The 23,821-nt window shown below is 47.2% G+C and overlaps 7 protein-coding genes and 1 non-coding gene across 8 annotated transcripts; 2 read left to right on the plus strand and 6 right to left on the minus strand.

Moving 5' to 3' along the window:
• Nucleotides 1–991: 991 nt before the first annotated feature.
• Nucleotides 992–2,330, plus strand: LOC149109673 (uncharacterized). The gene has a single exon (XM_089294822.1). The coding sequence runs from the start codon at nt 1,007–1,009 to the stop codon at nt 1,841–1,843; it is 837 nt and encodes a 278-aa protein (XP_089150948.1). The 5' UTR covers nt 992–1,006; the 3' UTR covers nt 1,844–2,330.
• Nucleotides 2,331–4,220: 1,890 nt separating this feature from the next.
• LOC149109674 (uncharacterized) lies at nt 4,221–4,974 on the minus strand. Its single transcript, XM_089294536.1, has one exon. The coding sequence runs from the start codon at nt 4,959–4,961 to the stop codon at nt 4,464–4,466; it is 498 nt and encodes a 165-aa protein (XP_089150662.1). The 5' UTR covers nt 4,962–4,974; the 3' UTR covers nt 4,221–4,463.
• Nucleotides 4,975–6,125: 1,151 nt separating this feature from the next.
• LOC149109675 (uncharacterized) lies at nt 6,126–6,973 on the minus strand. The gene has a single exon (XM_089293993.1). It carries the CDS (start codon nt 6,911–6,913, stop codon nt 6,254–6,256), a length of 660 nt encoding a protein of 219 aa, XP_089150119.1. The 5' UTR covers nt 6,914–6,973; the 3' UTR covers nt 6,126–6,253.
• A 1,295-nt stretch (nt 6,974–8,268) lies between these two features.
• LOC149109676 (uncharacterized protein F54H12.2-like) lies at nt 8,269–9,868 on the minus strand. The gene has a single exon (XM_089294213.1). It carries the CDS (start codon nt 9,866–9,868, stop codon nt 8,486–8,488), a length of 1,383 nt encoding a protein of 460 aa, XP_089150339.1. The 3' UTR covers nt 8,269–8,485.
• Nucleotides 9,869–12,315: 2,447 nt separating this feature from the next.
• On the minus strand, nt 12,316–13,464 carry LOC149109677 (uncharacterized). Its single transcript, XM_089294122.1, has one exon. The coding sequence runs from the start codon at nt 13,462–13,464 to the stop codon at nt 12,373–12,375; it is 1,092 nt and encodes a 363-aa protein (XP_089150248.1). The 3' UTR covers nt 12,316–12,372.
• A 1,527-nt stretch (nt 13,465–14,991) lies between these two features.
• On the minus strand, nt 14,992–15,937 carry LOC149109678 (uncharacterized). Its single transcript, XM_089294826.1, has one exon. It carries the CDS (start codon nt 15,811–15,813, stop codon nt 14,992–14,994), a length of 822 nt encoding a protein of 273 aa, XP_089150952.1. The 5' UTR covers nt 15,814–15,937.
• A 3,137-nt stretch (nt 15,938–19,074) lies between these two features.
• On the plus strand, nt 19,075–19,146 carry Trnah-gug (transfer RNA histidin (anticodon GUG)). Its single transcript has one exon. It is a non-coding gene; the product is annotated as a tRNA-His (tRNA).
• Nucleotides 19,147–19,498: 352 nt separating this feature from the next.
• LOC149109679 (uncharacterized) lies at nt 19,499–22,701 on the minus strand. The gene is made up of 2 exons (XM_089294658.1): nt 22,644–22,701; nt 19,499–19,893 (listed from the first exon to the last, which is right to left on the minus strand). The coding sequence occupies exons 1-2, from the start codon at nt 22,699–22,701 to the stop codon at nt 19,499–19,501; spliced, it is 453 nt and encodes a 150-aa protein (XP_089150784.1).
• Nucleotides 22,702–23,821: the final 1,120 nt, after the last annotated feature.

A 23,821-nucleotide genomic window follows, 5' to 3' on the forward strand; every position in this document is an offset into this window, starting at 1 on the left:
CGTAACATACAATTTCTTCGTGAAGTTTGTTCAATAGTTCATTGTTCCTGCGGTCGAATATGTGTTGCCAAGTTGCCAAGTTGATCACATGACACTGTATCTCTACTGGTAGCCTGTCCCAGTGACTCTAAAAGAGTGAAAGTCTCTTAACGTCATCGATTCTATAGTAAGCACCATTGAAACTGTATCCTAAAAACGTTTCTCGCTTGACATTTTGTTCGTCTCTGTAGAAACCTGATACGATCATATGCTTTTTTTGGTGTGTCCCTGGAACCAATCCTTGGGGGCAAAACTTCAGTTTACATGTCTCTAGCTTGACTTTGAGTGCCCCTAGTCCCCATTTGGCTTGGACCTTAGCAAAGGTTCGTATCTCGTTACAAAGCTCTCTCCTCATTTCACGTTCATGCGACTCTCTGAGGTGAAGGATGTAGGCCTGAATCTCAGGGGGAAGACAATCCCAGTAACTCTGTGAACAAAGGCGTGGCAAAAAATGTCGTCAGTTGTCTAGGGAAGCCACGAGCGCACTTAGATAGCACGGTGTGTGACAGATCGGACAGTGCAACTTTTCGTTGTTCACCCCCTGTTTCATCTGAGCATCGAGTGCCCCGGCGAAGCAATCGAAATGCACGTAGTAACGGCAGCACTTGGTAAGGGCGCAGGTTTCGGTTCTAAGGATGACTGTCTTACATAGGGTGCACGTTATACTCACTGCTTCATGTTGATCCATCTGTTGGTTCATCTCCTCGTCGGTCAGCTCCTGTGCCATGATTTTTAAAGCGCTCGATACAAGTCAAAAACTCAGAGTGCCGTGAACGGTTCGAGCCGATCTTTTTATACTTACGGTAAAACTGGATCCCAGGTTACACTCGACCGTGAGGTGGGTGTGGTAGGGGGATACCCCCCTATCCCCTGGGTCTACCCTGTACACGTGATGGCCTTTTTCGTTTGATTGGTTCATGATGGACATAAAGCGAGGTGCGCATTCGGCATTTTTTCGGTTTTGGCGATGGAGACTGAATCTGGGCGCAGCAGCCGACGCCGCACTCGAAGTCAGTCTCCCGAAGGATCCCCGAGACGAGTACGACGTCGTCGACGTCGTGCACGATCACACGACGACGATGAACCGCCGAGACGTAGTCGTCGCCTTCAGGGTCATCTACCCGAAGAAACACCGATTCAACAAGTGTGTTTTATTTGTCAGAGAGATATTCACGTCGATTCTCTGGCATCGTGCCAGCGTACTCCTTGCTGCGGCGTGTTCATGCATCGGCGTTGTTACCAGGAGATGGAGAGACGGGTTCTGACCTGCGGCAACTGCCGACGCGTGATCGACGATATTCAGCCTGAGGTCGTGTTGGAAACCGACGAGGAACTCGAGGAAGATGATAACGATGAGGAGCACCAGTTAACGGCAGGTGCGAATGATCGTTTAGTTAGAATGGATCGAGAGTTGGATCGATATCGTAGAGAGGGTAGACCTTATCACTGCCATCACGAGGGGTCATACTTGTGGAATGATTTACCGTATGCCATTGACCCTGGCATTTGGATACGTTATTATACCTTTATCAGAAATTTCGTGACTCTGTATCGGGAACGAGACCTGTACATTCACGGTAGTGTGCGTCTCCCCGTGGAACCGACCCGAGAGATTAGAAGTTATATGTACCGTCTGTTCATTTACAACACTCCTTATTATACGTATAACTTGATCCGAATTCAAAGGTTCAGACTCTACTTTAGACGCGTGGAGGGACAAAGGGATATTGAGATTCGAGAGCTCTGTCTACTCCCTTTTCCCGGCGGCCCCTCGCTTTACCACGAGGACGGACTATGGACCTGACACTGTTTTTTCATTTTTGCAGTGGACACTCATCGCAGAATGATTCACGACGCCCTTACCTATATGAGAGACCATGGAAAACCCTTCGAGACGCACAATTCCTTGACGCGTTCGTGGAATCATTTGCCTTATCCCATTCCTGTCACGGTGTGGTTCCAGTACTATCGCGAGATGGAGGCCTTTGTGCGATCCTCGGAGTTCCGAAGTCCCATGTACATTCACGGCACCGTGTTCTTTCCCCTCAATGTCATTTCGTACGATCATATACGCATGGAGGTGTATCGCATGTTTTATTTCAACACCCCTTTCTTGGTGTTCGAATTCACCTCCAGAATTAGGTTTCGGTTGTTATTCATATCTTCGTCGACGTTCGGGGACCAAATAAGGTTCGAACGTTTGTTTGTGACATCGAATGCCTCGGATACTCTGTACCACAATGGCATGGTGTGCGAGACTTGAAGAAAAAACAAAAGAGACTCTTTTTTGAAAAAACAACAAAGCGTGTAATTTAATGATTACAACATCAACAACAATAAAGTTTACAATTTCCAACGTTTTCTTGTCTTAGGTGGAGTCGTATTTCAGTCCCTTTCTCCAAGGTTCGAAATCTTCCCATCCTTCTTGTAACTTTTGCGCTTCTGTCTTCTTGCCCTTCTTGTACGTCTTGCCCTTGGCTTTGCCTTTGGGGCTGTAACCTCCGTCGTCGTCTATGTATTTCTCGGCGACACCGATGGATCTTAAGAACTCTTTTTGCGGTTCGGTCATGAGTTTACCTGGGGCTGATTTGGCGGTTGGTTTGGGTGGAACGGGCGGCTTCTTGCTTGTGGATGGTTTGGTATATTTGAACTCCTTTTTGAAACCGGACGTGGAGGGTGTAGCGGGTTCTTGTTTGATGACCACGGGGGCTGCGGGGGGTTGGTTGACTCCCTTCATGATCTGTTTCAACAGACGTTCGACGGGTGCGTCGGCCATGCCTTCGGGTTCTATCGTTCCTTGGTACGTGGGAGTGCCGCGTATACCTGTCCGTATACGTTTCACTAGTTTGACTTCTTCATTTGCCATGGGTTTGGTCATCTTGACGGCCATGCTGGCGGGGATACGTTTGTCTTTCAGGATGAGATCTTCTTCGGCGGCCAAACGTCCCGCTTTGTTCAACAAGGCGCTCTGGGTGATCTTACCCTTGTAATAATCTTGCAATCGGTTGAATTCTTGAACGGGTACCATCATGACTTCGTTCATGCCTTCTGCTGACTCAGGGTCGTGTCAGGAAACTCGGACAATTCTCTCAAGGCCGTCTCGTAACAGTCTTGCCAGTACCGTATGGATTCGTCTTTCTTTTCCAACTCGAGTTCAAGACTTTGAACGGTTCGCTTGCCTTTACCGCACTCCCTACACAACTCGATGCACCCACCGGGCGGTGTGGTATCTCGTTTCGTTTGACAGGTTTGGCAGAAGTCACCGAACTTTAAAGCCATGTACTCTTGATACAGGTCGTGGTACCTCTTGTTCAAGTACTCGTACGAGTCTTTCCATCGGGCTTCGCGACGATTGGCGTCTTGCAACAACTGCACGAGTTTAGGAATGGTATTGGACTCGTCTTCTCTCGGTGGGAAATTGGGTATGACGTCGATCCCCTCCAGCGGGTAACCGTCTTCGCCGCGTCCTTTCACCGTACACAACATGCTTTGAAACAACCGTGTAATCCGCTCCAGAACCCCGCTCCGTTTTGGGTGAGGAGATGCTCTCTTCGACGCTTGAGGGAGTTTTTGCGTCTACCCACTTCGCGCAAAACCTTTTTATGTCTTTTCAGTTTCCCATAAGTCGTTGCGTCGATGGGGATCCTCTTTTTCAGCAAATTGAGAACCATCTCGCTGATGGCGTTGATCTGATCTCTGTCGGCATAATGCAACATCCGTTGACGTTTATTTCGATTGGCTTCTTTCAGGACGCTCGTCAAGAAACGACGTTGTCGTCGCAACCGCTTCATCGTTCACGTCTAACGTCCGGTTGGTTCGTCCCGCTCTTTTATTCACAAGTCTTCGAGAAGGCTCAACACCGTCTTGGCCACGGTGCCGACCAGTTTACCGAGACCCTTTCCCCTTTGGACTCTCCTTCTTCCTCCTCGACGTATTCCCACTCGCCGTCTCCTTCGCCTTCTCACCATGTCGTGTTCTGACACGCACACACTTTACCGCTTGAATGACGTAGGCAGGTGATCACGTGTCCTTTTTATAGAGGCACGTCTGACCGTTTCAGGGAATCCAATACCGCCAATTATTCATACCCCTTCCACTTTGTATCCTTAACCTCAGTTTGAAATAATTTCCAAATAATTTAAGTTTACCAAGACCTTTTCCCCTTTGGGTCCTCCTCCTCCTCCTTCGCCTTCTCACCATGTCGGGTTCTGACACGAAGGTGATCACGTGTCCTTTTTATAGAGTCTCTCTACACCGCTCTGCTTCTTCTTTGAACATCTGAATACAACTTCCATGCTTTTTTAACATTGCCCCAAAAACCTTTTCCCCTTTGGACCCTCCTTCTTCCCACTCGCCGTCTCCTTCTCCTCACCATGTCGGGTTTCCACCTTGAATGATTCACGAAGGGGATCGCGTGTCCGTCTTTATAGAGGCGCGTGAACGAATCGTGTTTCGTAGTCTCGAAAGTATCGGTCGTACGTGGGAGGTGTGTAATCCGTCACCACGTCGTCCAACGTTTGCATCTTGATCAAAAACCCATCCAATTCCTCCACGCCACCCAGAGCGTAGTTCCTCAGTTCAGTCAATGTCTTTTCGTACGTCGTGTAAGCGAATTGGGTCATGTCCATCTTGAGCGAATACTTCTTTAAATCGTTCCATCCTTTCAGTGCGGCGGCGAAAGCCGTCAATCCTACCGCCACGTACCCATCTTTCCACACGGATCCCACGACGATGCTCGCTACTGCAGTCAGTAAGGCCAGTCCGTTGAGAATGGCGTTGCACAATTTGTAGTAACCGAACATCTGCCTTCGACACCACCAATACTTGTGGTAGAAAGCGTACAGTCCATCCAAACGTCTCAACACGTCCAAATCCACCACAGAGGTAAAAGGTTCATCCAATAAACAGACCGAAGTACTCATGACTCTTCTCTAACCAGTGCCAAACCTTGTCTGACTTTCTGTCGGGACGTTCGATCCTTTTAGCTTGTTGCTTGTATTCCCAGATCTCGTCCTTGAAGGCGGTTTCTACGGATTGGTTCAGGATATCCTGGACTTGTCTGTAACTATCGCATTCGTCCGCGATACGTTTCATGTCTTCGTGATCCATGCTGGTCGCATCCCAGTAAGAGCGAGAGCATCGACATAGATTCAGGAAGTAGGGGAACCACTCGACTTCGCTTCTCAACATGATGTTCTCAGTTTCGCACACTGGTCGAATTGCGAGTCACCGTAGGACGTTGTCCGTTCTTATAGGTGGTCGTGATCGTATTCGTGGTCGTGATGCCTGCGATTCGTCGACCCGCAGCCGTTTGTTGTTGTTGGCGCAAAATCTCCTCCAATTGTTGCTGCATCTGGGCTTGGTCGAGAACACGGTCTCCTCGCCTTCTTCTTCCTCCGCGACCCGATCGAATCGATGAAGGCGGTGTGGAGTCACTACCACTTCCTCTGCCTCCACCTCCACCACCACCTCCGCCACCTCCGCCTCCACCTCTACCTCTGCCCCTGCCTCTGTTTCCACCGCTACCACTAGCGCTACTTCTTCTGCGGCTCCCTGAGTCACTGGGGGACGTCGGTGTATTTTGACGCGGGACGCGTCTCGGTCGTTTCCCTCCTCGAACAGCGCGTGCCAAAGGTGTGGCGCTTGTTATCGGGGGTGAACGTCTTACACCTCGACGCGACGAATTGGGCGTGCCCACGCCCGTCGTGACGTTGGCGCGCGACACTGATCCGGCACTACCGACACCCACCGTGACGTTGGTCTGCGACGCACCCGAGCCAGGAGTGCCTACTCCGACGGGCGAGACATTGGGCAGGGGTGGTGTCGGCAGTGACGACAGCGGTGAAGGAGGAGTGTTCAGACTCGTACCCACACCCGCTGCAGACGGAATCGGAGTACTCGTTCGAGCCAAGGGACTCCAAGGCGAATAATCGTTCAGAGCCGAGAGGTTGAAATCGTCACTACCATAAGAGCTCATTTTTATCCATTCCCCTCTCTCTTTCTATCTTCTTCTCGGCGAGTTCTCGTTGTTTATGAACCAAATAATCGAAACCCTCCCCATTATATGCGTTTATGATGGACCGTACTTGACGGTAACTCTCGCATTCTGTGACCTGTCTCATCGGTTCGTAGTCCAGCTCATGGGGATTCATGCAGTATTTGAGTCTGGTCTTGCATAGGACGATGAAAAGCGGAAACCACTCGACCTCGCTCCTCAACATGACGGTGTCGCAAACTGATGGCATCGTACGAATCCTTCGTCTTTTAACACGTGGCTGAGGACGCGTTGATCGTCCTGACTGGCTGGATGAAGATCCAATAGCATGTAACCGTAAGGTCGATCGGTGACCTTTCGAAACGTGTCCAACACGTCCTGCCATTGTGTGGGAAACGATTGCAGTAATAGATTTCGTATCCCCAACTGATCCCGAGGGTTCTTGAAGGCCGCGATGTAATGAGCGTTGCGGGAAATGGTCTTGGCGAATTTTCCGTTAGGAAATAGATCCTGACACAAGTAAAGCACCGTGATGTTCCGATGATGCGAGTGTTTGGTGAAGAGATCCAACACGCGCTTGTCGTTACCCCCCTCGTCCATCAGGTCGTCCAATACCAACACACCCCCTCCAGGAAACCATCGGGGTAACTGTTCGCGGTCGGGGATGCCTTCGTAAAACTTGACCGCGCCCTTCTTGAGCTTTTGGAAACCATCTTGCCACGATCCGTAGCAGTAACGAATACTCTTCGGTGTTTGTTGGAACAAGTCGCCGTTCTCCAAGAGCAGTTTGGTGGTGAACACCGTCTTACCGCACCCCGACGGACGCGCTATCAACAAACTCGACGGAGTGTGAAATTGAAATGCTTTGCGTCGTTCCATGATCTTGAAATGGTCCACGGTCTCGAGACGCTCCGTTTTTATCTGAACAACTTGGCCAATGGGGTCTTGACGGCTGGGATGCGTTTCAACAGACCCAATAGGGTGACCTTACGATTGAAACAGATGGGTTTTTTCTTGGCACGACTCTTGATCTTGACCATGGCTCTCTTGGCAGCGGCTCTCTTGGGACGCTTGGCAGGCGCCGATCTCTTTTTTCGAGGTTTCTTGGCGAATTTACTCAAATCTCCGAACTTGTCTTCGTACCAATGCCTCTTTTTCATTCTTCTTTTCCTATCTTCCTTCTCGGAAAGCTTCGGCTTGGCGGGCGCTCTCTTGCGTTTCCTACGCGTGGTCACAGTCGCTGGTAATTCACCGGTGTCAATGACAGACGGCGGTTGAAAAGACACTTGTCTTCTGGCAGGTTGAAGTATTTTAAGATTGAGCCGTCTTTTTGGCGGTTGGTTTTTCTTGAAATGAGCCTCACTGGGTTGAGGCGTCTTTCCACCCGCTTTTCCATAACGTTTTTCCAACCTGGCTATCACGTCGTCCAAGTGTCTATGCCCTTGAAGCTGAAGAGCCATGATGTGTCTTGTTTTGTCAGTAAATCCATAATGAACCATTTTATTTTCCGTCGCACCTTTTTATGCACTCGCAAAGTGATGGCGTAAGGACTTATTGCCGTAGCGAAGAACGTGCCAATACGGGTAACACTTGTAATCTCTACTAGCGTTCGTTTGAAGTCTGGCTCTGATACTCAGGTGGAACAGAACGTATCGAAGCCAATGATCTTTTTCCTGGTCCAGTATGAATCGGACTCGACGGTAACTGTCGCAATCCAAAATGCGTTCCATGACCTGTCGAAGAGGATCGTCCGAGGACAATTTCGTATACTCTTTTCGACACAGTTCCATGAATCGAGGGAACCATCTGACTTCACCACGCAACATCCTTTTCTCAAAAATGAACATCTTTTATTTCGAACAGCTTACTTTATAACAAATGACGCACTCCTCTGTAGGAACCGCACGTGTCCTGGTGACACGGGGTTTTACAAATCTTGAGCCAATCCAACTCGTCCACGATCAAACGTTCTACCATGTGTCCTACTTTACGATCGTTCTCCACAAACTCGTTTTTCTTAAAACGATTCAAGAACGCGTTCATGTCACGACCTTCGGCTCGGTCGATCAGGAACATCAGGGCGTAACCGCCGCAACTCTGACTGAAGAGGGACTGTAGACTCTTGCCGTTGTGAATCTGGTACTTGAAATGACGGTCCAACCAGGCTTGGATCGGTCCGGTGGTTACGTACGTGTCCAACGGCAGACCGTAACTGTCCATGATCTCGCACTTGTTCTTGTCGGCCCACAAAGCGATCCAATGAAATCCCGGTTTATCGTGAGGGTCCGTGTTCACGATGTAAGCGGTCGGTCCTTCTTGAGGTACTGTCCTTGGAAGCCGATCACAAGGGACCGTGCCGTGAAAAACACAGCAGAGTGACGGATTCGTCCGTGCCAAATAATCCAACTGTAAATTATTCAAGGCCACTTTCTCCATTTTTTTTCTTCTCTCTCATTGGTACACGTCGTAGAGGACGACTCGGTTCTCGTTGATCTCCAGCATGTTCTCGAATTCGCCGTACAACAAGATGGTCAGGTTTGAGCCTGGTACGTCTCCAAAATCGATCACCAGACGCAGTTCACCTTCCTGCTTGGGGTTCAACACTGGACTGTCCAAACATCCATTGGCTGTGTTATCAAATACAAACAGGTTGCATCTCTTGTCGTGTCCCCAGTCCTCTTTCCGTACCATGTTTCCTTTTCCTCTGCACAGGACTCCTGAGGCTTTGAGGAATCTTTGGTAACCTCTCAGATCTTTACTGTCATCATCGTGTTTGAGCTCCAAGGTCTCGTAGGGGTACCCTTCACCTCTCACCAATTGTTTGATGGAAGCGAGATTGAATTTTTCAAAGGAGAACGGATTGATGGTAATAGTTCCATTGAAGGCTGTTTGTTTCATCAACGCCACCACTAACCGATTAGGCAGTTTATTGTGGAAAGGATTGTTGCACTCAAAATGACGATTGTCATTGGGATGAGAGTAAGTGCGAATTTCACCTCTCACCGTGGGGTAAGTGGCCACTCTTCCGCCTTTCATGCTGGTCATGAGTTCTCGGTACACTGAGGGAGTCACTCTCACTTGAGACAGGAACAATCTCACTTTCACGTCAGCTTCAGTCAGTCTGAGACTAGCGGCACCGTCCCATCGGACGGACCACAGAGCTGGGGGATTGAAGTACATGTCGATCTGGATCTGTACACCGGGTACCAGCAACTTGCTGAGATAAAACACTTCCAGGTAAGGTTTGAACCTCAAAGTCACTCTCTTTCCACCAAAAAACTGAATTCGACTTTGAACCATGTTCTTGAGATCTTGGGGCAAGGCAGCATAATCGGCGTGAGTCGTATCCAACTTATTGGCCGTCATCACATCGGCTTCTCCGCGACTGGGTACACTGAGACAATTGTACCAACCCTCTGGTTTCAGGATCGATTCACCGTCGTCTCGGTCGTGGTTCAACAGCGCTTCGATGTAGGCTTTGTAGTGGTAAGTATCGGTCTGGGGGCTGATGAGAGTACCATTCAATCTCACATTGATCTGTTTGAAGAGAGTGTGAGCCAGATTGTTGGCGAGTCCGATCAGAGTCGCTTGTGCCAAATTAGCTCCAGCAGCTGTCTTGACGACCAACTCCACTTCGAAGAAACTCTCGTTCATGTCGATAAAGTCTTCTTGAGGATCGATTTGGAAGGTCACTGGGTTGATCCCCGTATTGAACGGATTGATTCTTACCTCACGTCGCGACGAAATGCTGAGATCCGTGGGAGGAGTGGTGAACATGTCCAGGCGAGGGTTACGAACCCCCGCCGACCTAGCATGAGCCACTAGGTCGGTCATCGTCGTCGTCTACGGCGTCGTCTTCGTCTCCTTCTCAGGGCGGACTGTACCCAACGGTAGTCTGGGAGTTTTGAGCGTCTACGGAAGAGCGAACCCCCTTTATACGTGCGTATCCCTCCGGGGAGACGTCTCACGCGTCTCGAGTAGATGGGAATCATGATCCAAACAGGTCTTTTCTTCTTTTACTACCCAAAAAGCTTTGGAGCTCTTGCTTTGCTTTACGTTTCCCGGAGCGTAGGGCTCCCCGCTTTAACCCGGCGAGTGCACCTTTCCAATTGGGCTTTCCTCCTTTGCCACCCGATTTTAAACCTTTCAGACCCTCCATGGCCGATTCTTTCAGAACGTCCTTGAGAATGCCGGGACCTCGTTTCTTGATGCCTTTCCAAATCTGACCGAACATGCCAGATCCCGATTGGTATCCGTCGGGATGAAACCGTATCAAAGTTCCCCCGATCATGATTTTACAAAGTGTAACGTCGCGATCGTATTGCCAGCTCCAAAGGTCGTCAGTTCTCCAGTTGCCTCAGCCACTTGCACCTCTATAATGTCCAGTACCTCCTTGCGCACGGGAATATATTGAACGTGTTTGGGTTCGAAGTACTGAGTACCTTCGCCTCTTCGAATCAAGTTGACCTCTCTCAGTAAATCCGTGACTTGATTTCCCACCACACTTCCACCTCCCACGTTAGAGTAGATGAGCAAGGATCGCGAACTGTTTCCCTCCACCACCTCGAAAGCTTTGTTCAGGTTCAGAAAACGCCAATTGCAATAGATGCTGAGTGTTAAAAAATCTCCATCTCCTCTATCCGAGTGGACATTCCAAAAGACAGATGTTCCATCTTTGTCTTTTACGTCCCCGACGGCGCTGATGTCTGGAACGACATCGTCGACAAATTCAATCTGCAAGTTAGGTCCCAGATTATAACCTTTGTTGTTCTTTTCGAGCCATCCCATTTTACAAGCCAGTTCAACATTGATGTTGAATTCAGGGATTTGACTGCGAGGACGTACGATGTCTTTGTTGTCCATGACTAGGTCTTCGCCCTCCCACTTGAACTTGATGTAGGTTCTTTTCCCATCGTTTCCGACATATTTGGCTCCTAATTTGGGACCGTTGAACGCGAAGACGCGTTGTCGCTCGAAATAGGAGATCATGGATTTCATGAGTCCAATACCGTCCACGTTGTAGAACACCTTTTTGAGGTCATCCATAGAGAAGTAAGCTTCCGCATAAATAAGGCGACCACTCGGATCGTTTCGCCTCCAGGTCATATGGGTCAAGACGGTGTCACCCTCAGAATCGGTGAAGGAAGGCAGCGTCACGTGCGCATCAGGCATGGCGATGCTAAACAACCCCACTTTCCATCCATGTCCCTCCAGGCGTATGGGATTGGGTAACCTGATCTTGAAACTGTTGGCCTTGTTCTCCGGAAACTCGTTCTTACCGCTGTGACTGGGTAAGCTGATGTAAAAATCACTCATCCTTTCTTGAAATGCAACGTGATCGTGGTCACACCCGACGCAAAGTCCACCAGACGTCCGTCTTCCTCAGACACCTCAGTCTCGACAATGTCCAACACGACCGTGCGCACCGGTAGATATAGGACGTGTCTCGGTTGAAGGTCGACCACCTCCGGATCGTAACGCACCTGTTTCAACATGTCCGTGACTTGATTTCCCGTCACCATACTCTGTCCCACATTCGAATACACGAACAAGGAACGACGATTGTGACCGAACGCTTCCTCGTAACTGCGATCCAGGTCCGTGAAAACCCAATTGATGAAACAACTCAGATGTAATGTGTCCGGGTCGATCTTGTAAAATGTCTCGTCCCCATCATTCTGTCCTATGATCAAGTCCGTGGCCGTGGGTACGACTTCCTTGGGAAATTCTTTCCTCAAATGGGGTCCCAAGACGTAACCCGGTTGTCCGTTTTGCAAGGTTCCCATCTTGACCCATTTCATCTTCTTGGCCAATTCGATGCCGATGGACATTTGGGGGAAGACGCGTTTACCATTGATCAGGAGGCTGATGCACGTTCTCGAGTTGTCGAGGACGCATTCTCCATGCTCGGCCCGATGCATGACCGTGTACAGCAATTCGGTGGGATCGTCGGCTTTGCTCTTTTTCTTGTACAGGGTCACGTCGGCATCCGTTCGATCTCCCAACCTATGCAGGTATCGATCTCGTATCGCGTTCAGTAACTCGGTACCATTCCTCGGCGTGAATTCCAAATCACCTTCTCGCGTCACTCCAGGGACCCGCGTGTATATGTTTCTAGACGCGTCCACCATATCGATCCACCAGATTTCAAACAGAAGAGAATTATTCAAACCCATCTTACGCGTCGCGGAGGGAAACGAGAGGTCGCTGATACCCAGCCAGGTTCTCTCAAATGTAACGGGTTCGGCAGACGGTTCTTGAAACTGTGGGCCTTGTTGTCCGGGAACTCGTTCGTGCTGGCATTGCTCATCAGTTGCACGTAGAAGTCGTCGGGAGACTCATTCATCCTTAAAGTGTAATGTCACCGAGGTCACGCCCGATTCAAAGTCCACTAGTCTTCCGTCGTTCTCAGCCAATTGCACCTCCACTATATCCAAAATATTGCTGCGCACGGGTTTATATTGAATCTGAGTCGGTTCGTGCGTCGTCTTGGTCGAGTCGTGGGGGACTTCTCTCAAGAGATCCGTGACTCGATTTCCCATGATCGTGCTACGACCCACATTCGAATACAGGTACATGGGACTGCGAGGCGGCGGGAGGTCCGGATGAACGACGACTCCGCGATAGGTCTTGGCGTATTCCTCGTCCAAGTAACTGAAGCGCCAGTTGCAATAGGGACTGAGCTGTAACGTCCCGTTGCTTCTCAAATCCCAAAAGTTACGGGTACGAAGTTCGTCATGGTTGCTCCAGTCTCTCTTGAAATCAGAAGGGACGGTGTCGTTGGGAAAGATCTTGAGCATATTAATAGTCATGTGAACGGAGTAATACGATTCCTCGCGAATCAAACCCAACTTCTTGACCAGTTTAGGACCAAAAAACACTCTGGGACGTATTCTGTCTCCGGACTCGTCGAGGAACGTGTCGGTGTTATCAATAATCAAATCCTTTCCCTCCCATCGGAACACGGGGTAGTATTTTTTCCCGTCCGGTGCTCTTAGACTTTCGTTGGCGCGATCCATGTAATGATACAGGCGTTCGTGAAAACGATTGATGAGGTATTGCATGAGAGATCTGCCACTCGTCACCTTGTGTCGGTCACGGTTCAGTTCCTTCCCGTAGACGTCAAATGGCACGTGGTAACGCCCTGGAAGCCACGTCGAACCATCGTCTTGCAAGATGAACGTTTCAATGGTCCACTCAATACCGAACACGTAGTCGTCATCGTCAAAGTCGTGCGTTTGAGGGACCGGTACTTGATGCGGTCGTGCAGGCGGGATCGGGTAAGACACGCTCGCCAATCCCACTTTCCATTCCTTGTCGGAGCCAAATAGGAGCGGATACGGCAGACGGTTCTTGAAACTGTTGGCCTTGTTGTCAGGAAACTCGCTCGTGCTGGCATTGCTCATCAGTTGTACGTAAAAGTCTTTCATTTTTTCGTCTTTGGCTTTTGGGTCACGTACAAGCCTTTTTTATCCACCCAACTGTCGTACTTGACTGGCCAACCTTTCCAACGCACCAAGACTTTATCCCCTTTCCTTTTGACGATCTTGTCGATGCGGAACAGATCGTCGTCTTTCACGGACACCTTTTGCAAATCTTGCGCGTAAAACGTGCCTTCGACCGCCGTGCCGTCCCATTCTTCCACCTTGTACGTGGTGACCTTCCCAGGACGCACCCGGCGTATCACAAACACCTCCTCGGTCCAACCGGGTAAATACCCTTTCTTGAACTGTCGGAACTTCTTGTTCAGTCTCACACGGTCCCCGACTTTCAGTGAAGGTCGTCTCGATTTCTTTCCCTTTTTCTTCCCGTAAAGAGTCTCCCACACGTCCTCGCTATTGGCTAAAGTCACTTGATCGGGAGCCATCTTGATACTGCGATGATACGATCGATTGTACCCTCGGACCAGATCTTGTAACACGGGCACAAACGTCATCGTATTCTTCACGGTGAAGTATCGGTACAAACGTTCCTTCAGGGTCCGATTGAATCGTTCCACCACACTGGATTTCGTATCCCCACGCGTCGAAAAATGATGAATGCCTTTCTGCTTCATCAAATCCTGAAACGTCTTGTTGTAGAATTCCTTCCCGTCGTCCGTCTGGAGATTGATGGGTTTTCTACCTCCTTTCAAGATCTTTGCCATGGCTTCCGTCACCGCTTTACCCGTCTTGCTCTTCAAGGGCTGGACCCGGGCGTGCTTGGAGAACACGTCCACCACCGTCAAGAGATAACGAAACCCTTTATTGTACCTTGAAATATTGATCACCTCGATCAGGTCGGCCGTCCACTGCTCGTCGATGCCGAACACCACCACCGGGACCGTGGGAAACCGACGACGTCTGGGTTTGTGCAACGTGTACCCCAAATCCCGTTGCAAGACCTCGCGAGCACGTCGTACCGAGATCTTATTGGCCTGGGCGAATCGCGTCAGACCACCCAGACTACCGGGTCTAGAAGGATCCCGATACCGTCCCAGTAACGTCCCGGTCGAAAGCGGCTTTTGCTTCTTTTGACCTTTCTTCATAGTCGATAAAGTTTGTAAACGCACTGTCTCCACAACTCGAAACGCTGCTCACGTACCTCGAGATACTTCTTAAATGAATCGGGTTGCTGTTTCAACCACAAGATATAAACGACAAAACGCATCACGTTGGATTCGACGTCGGTATAGTCAAACACCTCCAAGGGCGAATCACTGAAATGGTCAGGGATGGGTTCACCCTTACCGTATCGCTCGTAGACTCGAGCGCACTTGGAACACAAGGTCGTCCAACACCATCGATCGGCCATGGTCGCACACACTCTCGAGATCAACCAACTCAAGGCATGAGACATAATGATTTGAACCCAATTCTTTATTTCGACTTTCTTATATGTACAAAAACGTCGTGCCTGATTGGTTCTTACGTAAAAACGACTCTGATTGGATAAAACGAAAAAGAAGGCAAAAAGACTTAGTCTGAAAAGTATTCAACATATTCAGAGTTCTTACATTCCTGACCATACTCATTATCACAGTCTTCCTCATAGGTATCCATGGCATAATATTTACAGTTCCTCCAATCACAATCCCCTTTACCGGGTCTCCACTTCAGGGCTTCCTCCTCGTTCCCATTCACATAGAATGCTTTTCGCATACTCTCTCTACACTCACCACACAGGTCATCCTCATCCGCTTCAAGGGCACGAAAGAAAAACCGATCCTTCCACAGATCACGCTGACGCATGACATCGTAGATCAACTCTTCCAACTTCAGACACGTTTCCTTGTGAGCGCACCTGTTGAAAGTCAGTATCTCCTCCACCTTGGGACTCTTGTCGGACTCCAACACCCTGCGTGATAGGTCTCGAGCGAACCGCAAGGGTTCAAACAGATCACGGATGGCATCGCTCATCATGTACGTGAGGTGATCCGTGGCAATCAAACAGGTACGCTCGGCGTCCAGGGCGGGATCCCGACAATGAATGAATTTGAATTGACCGCTACTGCTTCTGTACATCACGCGACACCACTCACCACAGAAAAGGTAAACATGTTCGTTCCTCTTCATCATCTCCAAAATCGTACCACCCCAGTCAGGACGACGTCTCATCAAGAGCTCAAAAGACCACAGACAATCGGGTATTTGACCTAACGGTTCGAAGAGATTGTCAAAAATGTACATGTCCACTTTGGCTTCCGGAATGGCATCGAGATCTCTTAAAGTGTGTACCTTCTGATCCACGATCTGCTTCACTAGGTCCCGAATCTGGTTCGAGTTGCTATAGTAAGTCATGTCTTGCCTCGTTAAACCTCCTTCTTCCTAGATACGACAATTCAGGGTGGTGCTTCGGGTCTCCCCAGTCAGTCAGGTGTCTTCGAAGCCTAAAGTACAAGAGATCAACAACGTGCAATTCCAAGTTAATTATCCTCGTATAGGGTGACTTCTTGCCTTCTTTTTCGATTAGATCCAAATTGTCAGAAGCTCGATTCAAATATCGTCTCAGATCTTCAATGATCTCTTCAAAGTCTCTATCATTCAAAGGTCTATAGGTCATCACCGCGTCAAGAGCAAGTCGAGAATGATTCGCCGCGTCCAACGGGGCTCCTTTTATACCCGCGCCGTGGATCCACTTTTCACCCCGTACTTTCCCGGATCACGCGTCCTTTTTCAGATCCACCAATCGGAACGAAGACCGTTACATGATCCCATCACACCACACGTCACCGATTGGTCGCAAAAAACGTCCATAAAAGTCGAACCACGCATTCCATCACGAGTCACTTTTCTCAGCAGTCATCATGGATTCACACGTCGAACCCGACAGGAAAAAGAAAAAGAAAAAGAAGTAGGCGCGTAAGAAACTGAAACTGCTCCTACCCAAGAGAGTGGAAGGAGAAGGTAAACTACAATCCACCTTAGATAGATGGTTATTCAAAAAACCTCGTTCCAGACTCCGTTTCAACGAACGCGTCCTCTTCAAAGAGATCACACCGGACTCGGTCAGTTGGACCACCGTCCCTCTCAAAGGCTTCTCGCGACCATGGAGCGCTTTTTCGATCAAACGCCAAGAAGTCAAAAGCCAAATGAAAAGTAACCATTACAAGCGAAGGCAAAGACTGACCCCCAAGAACGTGCGAAAAACCACCCACATCCTAGAAACCATGCGACGGGAAAACACCTTGTTGGGATACTAACTCAATCTTTATCTTCATAGACTCAAAGCTACCTGCCATTCAAGGTGGATGCCTGACCGTGATAAGAGACAACCTCGTAGAATTACCACCTGAAGTGGATGACCGAGGAGAATTCACCGAAGTACAAGTGTTGCAGGAATTCGACCCCGATCAGTTCCTGAACCAACTGAAAACACAAGATTACACCTGCCCGCGTTGCATGGTACCCATGGAATATGGAAGCGTACCAACCCCAGACGGTAGTACCTGGGAGTATTACTGATGCCCCTCTTCCAGATTCTACACCAAGTGTTATGTGACCTGTGGCGTCAAAGAGGTGAGCACTTACCTGAGACGCGTCGAAGAACAGACCCACCCCTGCTACAGGAACATCGACCCAGCTCGTTTCCGATGTCTATGCAACAAGTCCCTGGTCTTAGCCACCTCCCACTCCCAGTCCAACCCAGACAGGCTCTATCTCAAGTGTCCCAAGCGCGCCTGCCAGTTCTTCCAATGGATCGACGAATACCCGCGAGGAGTCGCCGAAGCAAAACTGATCAATGGACAGGACCCAAACTAAGAAAAGACAGACACAGTTTTTCAAAAACACACTCTGATTTTTTAATTCACATTTTCTTTTTTACATGTTGGGTAATCTATCCACAGCATCGATCATCGATCGCATCGTTACTTGGTTACATTTGTTAAAAACGCTGTAATAAAAGTTAATTACACTGACATAGCGTCTCGCTGTCTTCTTTTGTCTCTTAGTCCACGTGGACTGAAATGGTTCGAAACCGTAACACAGCATCAGTCTATGAAATGTGATCCGGTCCACGGGCGGCTTCACTTTCACGTCCCACACCAGGTTCTTACGTATGGCATAGATCGCATTAAACAAGGTCCTGCCGAAACACTTCTCAATGCTCCGGTACTGGAACAAACTCCGCGTCCAGTTTTCCCTCTGCTCATCCATGAAAAATAATATCTGGTGGAGCATTACCTCGAGCTGACTGGAATCCTTGATGCGCGAAAGCCAACGTCGACCCGCCAACAAATCCCGGATGGGAAAGTTCATGGCTTCATAGAATCGGGTCCAGTCCTCGTCCATTCGGTCAATGGCTTCTTCATACGTCACCTCGGGCTTTCTCGGTCTGAAATTGTTTTGAATATATCTCTCCCTCAAGGCCATGATAGCGCTCAATACAAGTTGAAATAACTCAGAGTGAAGAGCCGACGACGCGGATTCGCTTTATGCAGATCCGTCCAGCCAATCACAGATCAAGACGAAGTCACGTGTTACCTCATACCCAGGGGATAGGGGGTATCCCCCTACCACGCCCACTCACGGTAGGAGACTGGACACCATTATACCGTGCGTATAAAATAAGCGAGTCGGACCGTCCAAGGCACTCTGAGTTATTTCAACTTGTATGAGCGCCCATTACAGAAGACTGGATACTATCGTTGCTGTGGCTTCTCAAGGTGCCAAGTGAGTATAGCATGGAAGCATTAGAGCAGTGTAACGTAGAGTTGACCACCTGGGAAAAGCGGGTGAGAGAGTGGATGAACGACGAAGAGACCCCTTTGTACAGGGACCTAGAACAACTTTCAGGTTTTATCGAGGTGGCCCTGGACCAACTAGATCTTTTGGGGCTGGAAGAGAGGTTGGGGGTCCTCGACGAGGACGATACCAATGATTTGGTGATTCATGTAGACTGGGTACGCAACACTTACCAACAATTGCTTCAATTTTAGACATGGAACCCGAACCCCATTGTTACGTATGCAAACAAACCAGACCATGCTGCCGCCAACCGCTCCTACAGTTGAGTAAACGTGGGACCCACGACAAATTCGTACGCGCGCTCACGGGACCGTTGAGAGAAGCCTGGGGACTAGGGTGCGTCTGGGAAACCTGCTGCAAGGCCATCTATGGCATGTATAACAATTATGAGACCTCCCGTTACGAAGCCGTCTTCCTGGGGAGCCATTATGAAGAAGCCATGTCACGTGTCAAGCATGTGAAATCTTTTTATGCAGACAACATGGGCCCCAGTCATCAGGACTGTGCACACGTCCCACCCTGTAATAACGAGTGGAATGTCAAATAAAAAGTTGTTTTTTGTTCCATTTTCAGACTCCATGTCTCGATTTCCTAAACCCGAATGTATATGGTGTAAGGAAGGATTCACTCCCAATCACAGTATCAGCGACTACTTCCTGACACCCTGTTGCGACCAATTTTTTCACGGAAGCTGTAAAGCCCTCCACACCTGGTGGTTGAAACCCTCCCAAAGACGCTGCCCTCATTGCAATACCGTGAATTTCGGACTGCCTCCCGATGACATCCCCAAAACCAAGTCCCAAAGAGGTAAGCGCTTCGATGGTCTAATGGTTAAGACGTTGAGTTGTGGCCTCAAAGACCCAGGTTCGATTCCTGGTCGGGGCATTAAAATTTTTTCTTTTTCCCTACAGAGACCCCTGGCCTGTAAAATCCGTTTGGACGAACCCCACCCCGACGAAGATGTCATGCTCCTCTTCCTCACCCAACATTTTCCCTACCCCTGGTACATGAGAAGAGACCTCTCCAAGGTCTGGCCCTTCGGACGCGTGTTCGAATCCTCCTCAGGCCTTCACGGAGAATTTCTCACCCCCCAAACCATGATGCTAGCCCTCGTGCACCTGGGAACCAATGACGTGCAAGCCCTAGAGACGATGAAAAATATCACACAACAAACCATGTACATTCTCTCGTTAAAGGATCTTTATTAATTACAACCATGAAATAAAAATGTTTTTGTTCACTCTGTGGTTGACCGTGGTGCAATTTCTTTAATAAACGCTTGGTACGCCAACTCTTCTCGGTTGTCCCAACTGCTCTTCCACGCATCCCATCCGGCCTCAAATCCATCCGACAACTTCTCCAAACACACTGGGTCTTTAAACGATCTGGACTGGTCAGCAAGCATCTTCTCAGACAGGAGTTTTCGGAACCTCAGCACGTCATCCGCCAGCTTCGTAATTTCTTTCTTCAGAAGGTCATCCATCGCGCGAGAAACGGCGTTCTTCATTATCTTTCCAAGAATACCATCATGAACAGCATCCATCACTCTCGCTGCAAATTCTTCTCTCGTCATGCCGTCTGGCAACTCCTCTTCAGAAACACTAATCACCTCCACCTTCGTCTTGCTCTCCTCTTTTTTTTTTTTTTTTTTTTTTTTTTTTAATTTATTTTTTTTTTATTGCTAAACACACAATTACTTACATTGCCTTACTCTACTCACAACAATAACTAACCTACTTACAATACACTACATTATTGTTATCATCATCATCATCATTATTATTATTATTATTATTATTATTATTATTATTTCTAATGCTTTTACCGTCTTACAAACGTCACTTACAATACATAAAAAAAAACACCTATTTACAATACTTGGCATTACGTTACTTACTTACAATGCACATTGATTGCTTATTATGACTTACACATTACGTTACTTAAGGAGTTACAATACAATGTAATTACTTAATTATACAAAAAAAAAAAACAACAACAACAACAACAAAACAAACAAAAAAAAAAGAGAAAACAAAGACCTTGCAACTAATTACTACGGGAAACGCCTTAAATGGTGAGAAGGAATTTCCACTTCTGTTGAAATTCCCTTTCGCCATTCGACGTTGCAGCAATATATTTTTCTATCTCGATTTTATCCTGCACTAATGAGATGAAGTCGCTGAAAACGAACATAGCATTATTTAGAGCGTTGATATAAAGAAAATATTTGCCTAGTATTATGAGGTGGTTGAGGGTCAAACGGTGAGTACAAGGACGAGTAATTCCAAATAATACCTCTGGCTCGGAGAGAAGTAAACTCGCGTTACTTACAGTAGAATACCAACTTTGGAACTTATACCAAAAGGAAGACGCTTGCGGACAGCTAATAAACAAATGACGTATGTTTTGACTATCAGAGGGACAGAAAGGGCAGGATGGGGAGGCAACCTTGTTCATTTTGTATAATATACTGTTCGTGGCTAAAATGTTGTGTATAATTTTGTGCTGAAACATTGCCAATTTAACTTCTTTTGTGGCTGTGAAAGGCAGAAGATAAATTTTATTTAGATTCTCTTTTGCGATGCCGTATGATAAGAGTTTTTTTTCTGAAGTGGGAGGTTGAAGATTTTCTAAGGTTAACAGTTTGTCGTATAACATCTTGCACGTTATATTACAGATTGGCGGCGGAGGTGTAGTAGAATCGCCAGAATTAACGTGAAGGAGCTTCTTCCAACTTTGAGGGATCGCAGATAAAAGACTATAATATTGTAAAAAGTTGCAATTTAGCATGTATTTATTGCGCAAGGAAAGGAAAGGCAGGAAGCAATTTTCACGCTCGTCAAAAAGGTCTGAAATTTGCTTTATACCTGCTCGGTGCCAATGAGGTAGATATACCATTTTTTTGTCAATCGTAATGAATTTGTTGTTCCAGATTGTCTGAGACAGTATCTCGGTCTTGCTGTGAGGTGTCGTAGACACGATTTCTTGCCAATGATGAATAATTTGTTTGTAAAATTCAGGAAGATGGCCATTAAGATCAAGAAAGTTGTAGTCATAATTACATTGAAAGATCTCAGTACCGCTGACAGTAGAGAGAAACGATTTTGGAATATACTTCCACGGTGCATCTGAGTCTGAGCACAGCCGTTTTACCCAGGTTAGTTTCAAAGCCTTATCGAAAAGTACAAAATCTTTCATGCCAAGACCGCCATCCGATTTCTTCTTGATGAGGGTTGTCTTTTTTATTTTGGCGGGTTTTTGCTTCCAGATAAAATCGAACACTATTTTATTGACCTCTGTTGCAAAGTTTTTTGGAGTCTCCATAACACTGGAGATGAATACAAGTTTGGAGAGGGCTAACGTTTTAACAATATTTATTCTACCGTATATAGATAAGTCTCTTCGGGACCAGACACTTAAGGTTTTCTTTAGGGATCCTAATTTTTCAAAGAAATTTTTCTTATGAGACAATTCAATATTATAGGTAAAATGCACACCGAGCGCGTAAACGGGATCATCGCTGATTTGGAGGTTGCAAATTGCGTCTTTCCTATGGCGCATGGAGCCAAGCCATAGCATTTCTGATTTTGCCTGATTTATTTTTAGGCCAGAGCATTTTTCAAACAGTGAGAGTAAGTAAAATAAATTAGAAACTGACTGGACATCAGCAAGAAGGGCAGTTGTGTCGTCAGCATACTGTGTGAGCTTGACCTCTTCATTTCCCTGGATATGTATGCCCTTGATGTCTTTTGACCGTTTTATACTTTGGGCAAGAAGCTCCATAGCGATAACAAAGAGTATGCCTGAAAGGGGACAACCCTGACGGACACCGCGTTCTAAGTAGAAGTGTATAGAGGCAACACCATTGTTAATGACACAACTAGAGATGTCTTTATAGAACACGCTGACCCATTGCCGGAGATTTGGTCCAAAGTTGAAAGATTCAAGGCATTTTTGGATAAAGTTCCATTCAATTGAATCAAAAGCTTTCTCGAAATCTAAGAAAACAGCTATACCTGGTATATTTTTAATTTTAGTGAAGTCCATTGTGTCTGCTATTAGTCTGATACTTTCTCCAATGAATCTACTTTTTACGTAGCCGGACTGACAAGGATGTATTACGCTTGGCAAGATCTTTTCCAAGCGAAGAGCGATAGTTTTGGTCGCAATTTTGTAGTCAACATTAAGTAGCGAAACTGGTCTCCAATTTGTTAAATATTCCGCGTTCTTGTTCTTTTTTGGGATTAAAGAGATAATACCTTGTCGTTGAGAGATAGAAAGTGATCCGTGTTGAAATGCATAATTAAAACTTTCCACCATGAATTTACCAACAGCGTTCCAAAAAAAGCGATAGAACTCTGAAGTGAGGCCATCTGTACCTGGTGTTTTATTGCTTTCCATCTTCATAAGCGCTCGTTTACATTCATCGATAGACATAATGCCTTCGCAAATTTTTGCAGTTTCTTCTGACAATACATTTTCCGTATTAAAGAATTCGATAAACTCCGAGCCGTTCGGATTCGTGTTTTTTGATGTATATATCTGTTTAAAAAAGCGCTCTTCCTCTTCAAGAATCTCCCTCGGGTCGGTTAATTTTGCGTGATCATTGACTTTTAAGGCCGTTATATGTTTTTTCCTTTGGTTTGTTTTTTCTAAATTGTAGAAATACTTACTGTTTTTCTCGCCATGTTCATACCAGCGCGCTCTGCTTCGTATAATCGTGCCACGCGTCTTAACGCTTGCTATTTTTGAAAGCTTGGTTTTTACTCTTTCTATTTCGCTCCTTAGGGAATCGCTGTACGCTGTCTGGAGCTTGCACTGCAGCCTGATCATCTCCGACAAAAGGGCAGACTCTTCGTCACGCTTGCTTTTTGCTTTTTTTTTCGAAAATTTTATTGTGAATGCTCTGATTTCCATTTTAATCATTTCCCAGAACAAACCCTTGTCCTCAGTTCTCTGATGCTTTTTGGCGAACTCTGGAATTAAGAAATTCAATAATTCTACATATTTCGTGTCCGACAACAACGAGTTGTTAAATTTCCAGAAGCCTGGCCCACGAGGGGGTTCGTGTTCGGTGAAAGATATAGAGAGCAGGACTGCAGAGTGGTCAGAATAAATATTTGGAATTATTTTGCTCTCGCAAATTCGATTACTCAGTTGATTTGAAATGAAGAGGTGATCTAGTCTACATTGTATTTTCATCGAGGGGTTCGCCCACGTAGGGCCAAATGAGCCCGGGTTTTTGTAGCGCCAGGTATCGAGCAGATTATGCGTTTTAATCAAAGCCTTGAGTTCAATAGTCGATGCTTTTCTAATGTCAACAGGTTTGCCACCTCTTTTGTCTAAAGTGCCGATTACGCAATTAAAATCGCCCCCCAACACAAGATTTTCATTTCCATATTTACCGAGGATATTATTTGAAAGCCCCCTTAGGAATACAACCTGTTGGTTTGGATCGTTTGGTGCATAAACATTAACCAGTACAACTTTAGTATTATCAATAACAATCTCTGCTAAAATATATCTTCCGTGATCATCTGAGGCAATTTTTTCAATG

Source organism: Orbicella faveolata, unplaced genomic scaffold, assembly GCF_042242905.1.
Source record: "Orbicella faveolata isolate gen_17 unplaced genomic scaffold, um_ofav_v1 contig_25, whole genome shotgun sequence".
Taxonomy (NCBI): Eukaryota; Metazoa; Cnidaria; class Anthozoa; order Scleractinia; family Merulinidae; genus Orbicella; species Orbicella faveolata.

What these genes read in the sequence shown, in the direction of transcription:
- LOC149109676 (XM_089294213.1), bottom strand. Translation starts at nt 9,868, where the DNA reads ATGACCGACCTAGTGGCTCATGCTAGGTCGGCGGGGGTTCGTAACCCT.
- LOC149109677 (XM_089294122.1), bottom strand. Translation starts at nt 13,464, where the DNA reads ATGAAAGACTTTTACGTACAACTGATGAGCAATGCCAGCACGAGCGAG.
- LOC149109674 (XM_089294536.1), bottom strand. Translation starts at nt 4,961, where the DNA reads ATGAGTACTTCGGTCTGTTTATTGGATGAACCTTTTACCTCTGTGGTG.
- LOC149109679 (XM_089294658.1), bottom strand. Translation starts at nt 22,701, where the DNA reads ATGTCTATCGATGAATGTAAACGAGCGCTTATGAAGATGGAAAGCAAT. An exon ending in GGAAAGCAATAAAACACCAG is followed by an intron (nt 19,894 to 22,643) that starts GTACAGATGGCC and finishes AAAAAAAAAAAG; the next exon opens with AGGAGAGCAAGACGAAGGTG.
- LOC149109675 (XM_089293993.1), bottom strand. Translation starts at nt 6,913, where the DNA reads ATGGAACGACGCAAAGCATTTCAATTTCACACTCCGTCGAGTTTGTTG.
- LOC149109678 (XM_089294826.1), bottom strand. Translation starts at nt 15,813, where the DNA reads ATGACTTACTATAGCAACTCGAACCAGATTCGGGACCTAGTGAAGCAG.
- LOC149109673 (XM_089294822.1), top strand. Translation starts at nt 1,007, where the DNA reads ATGGAGACTGAATCTGGGCGCAGCAGCCGACGCCGCACTCGAAGTCAG.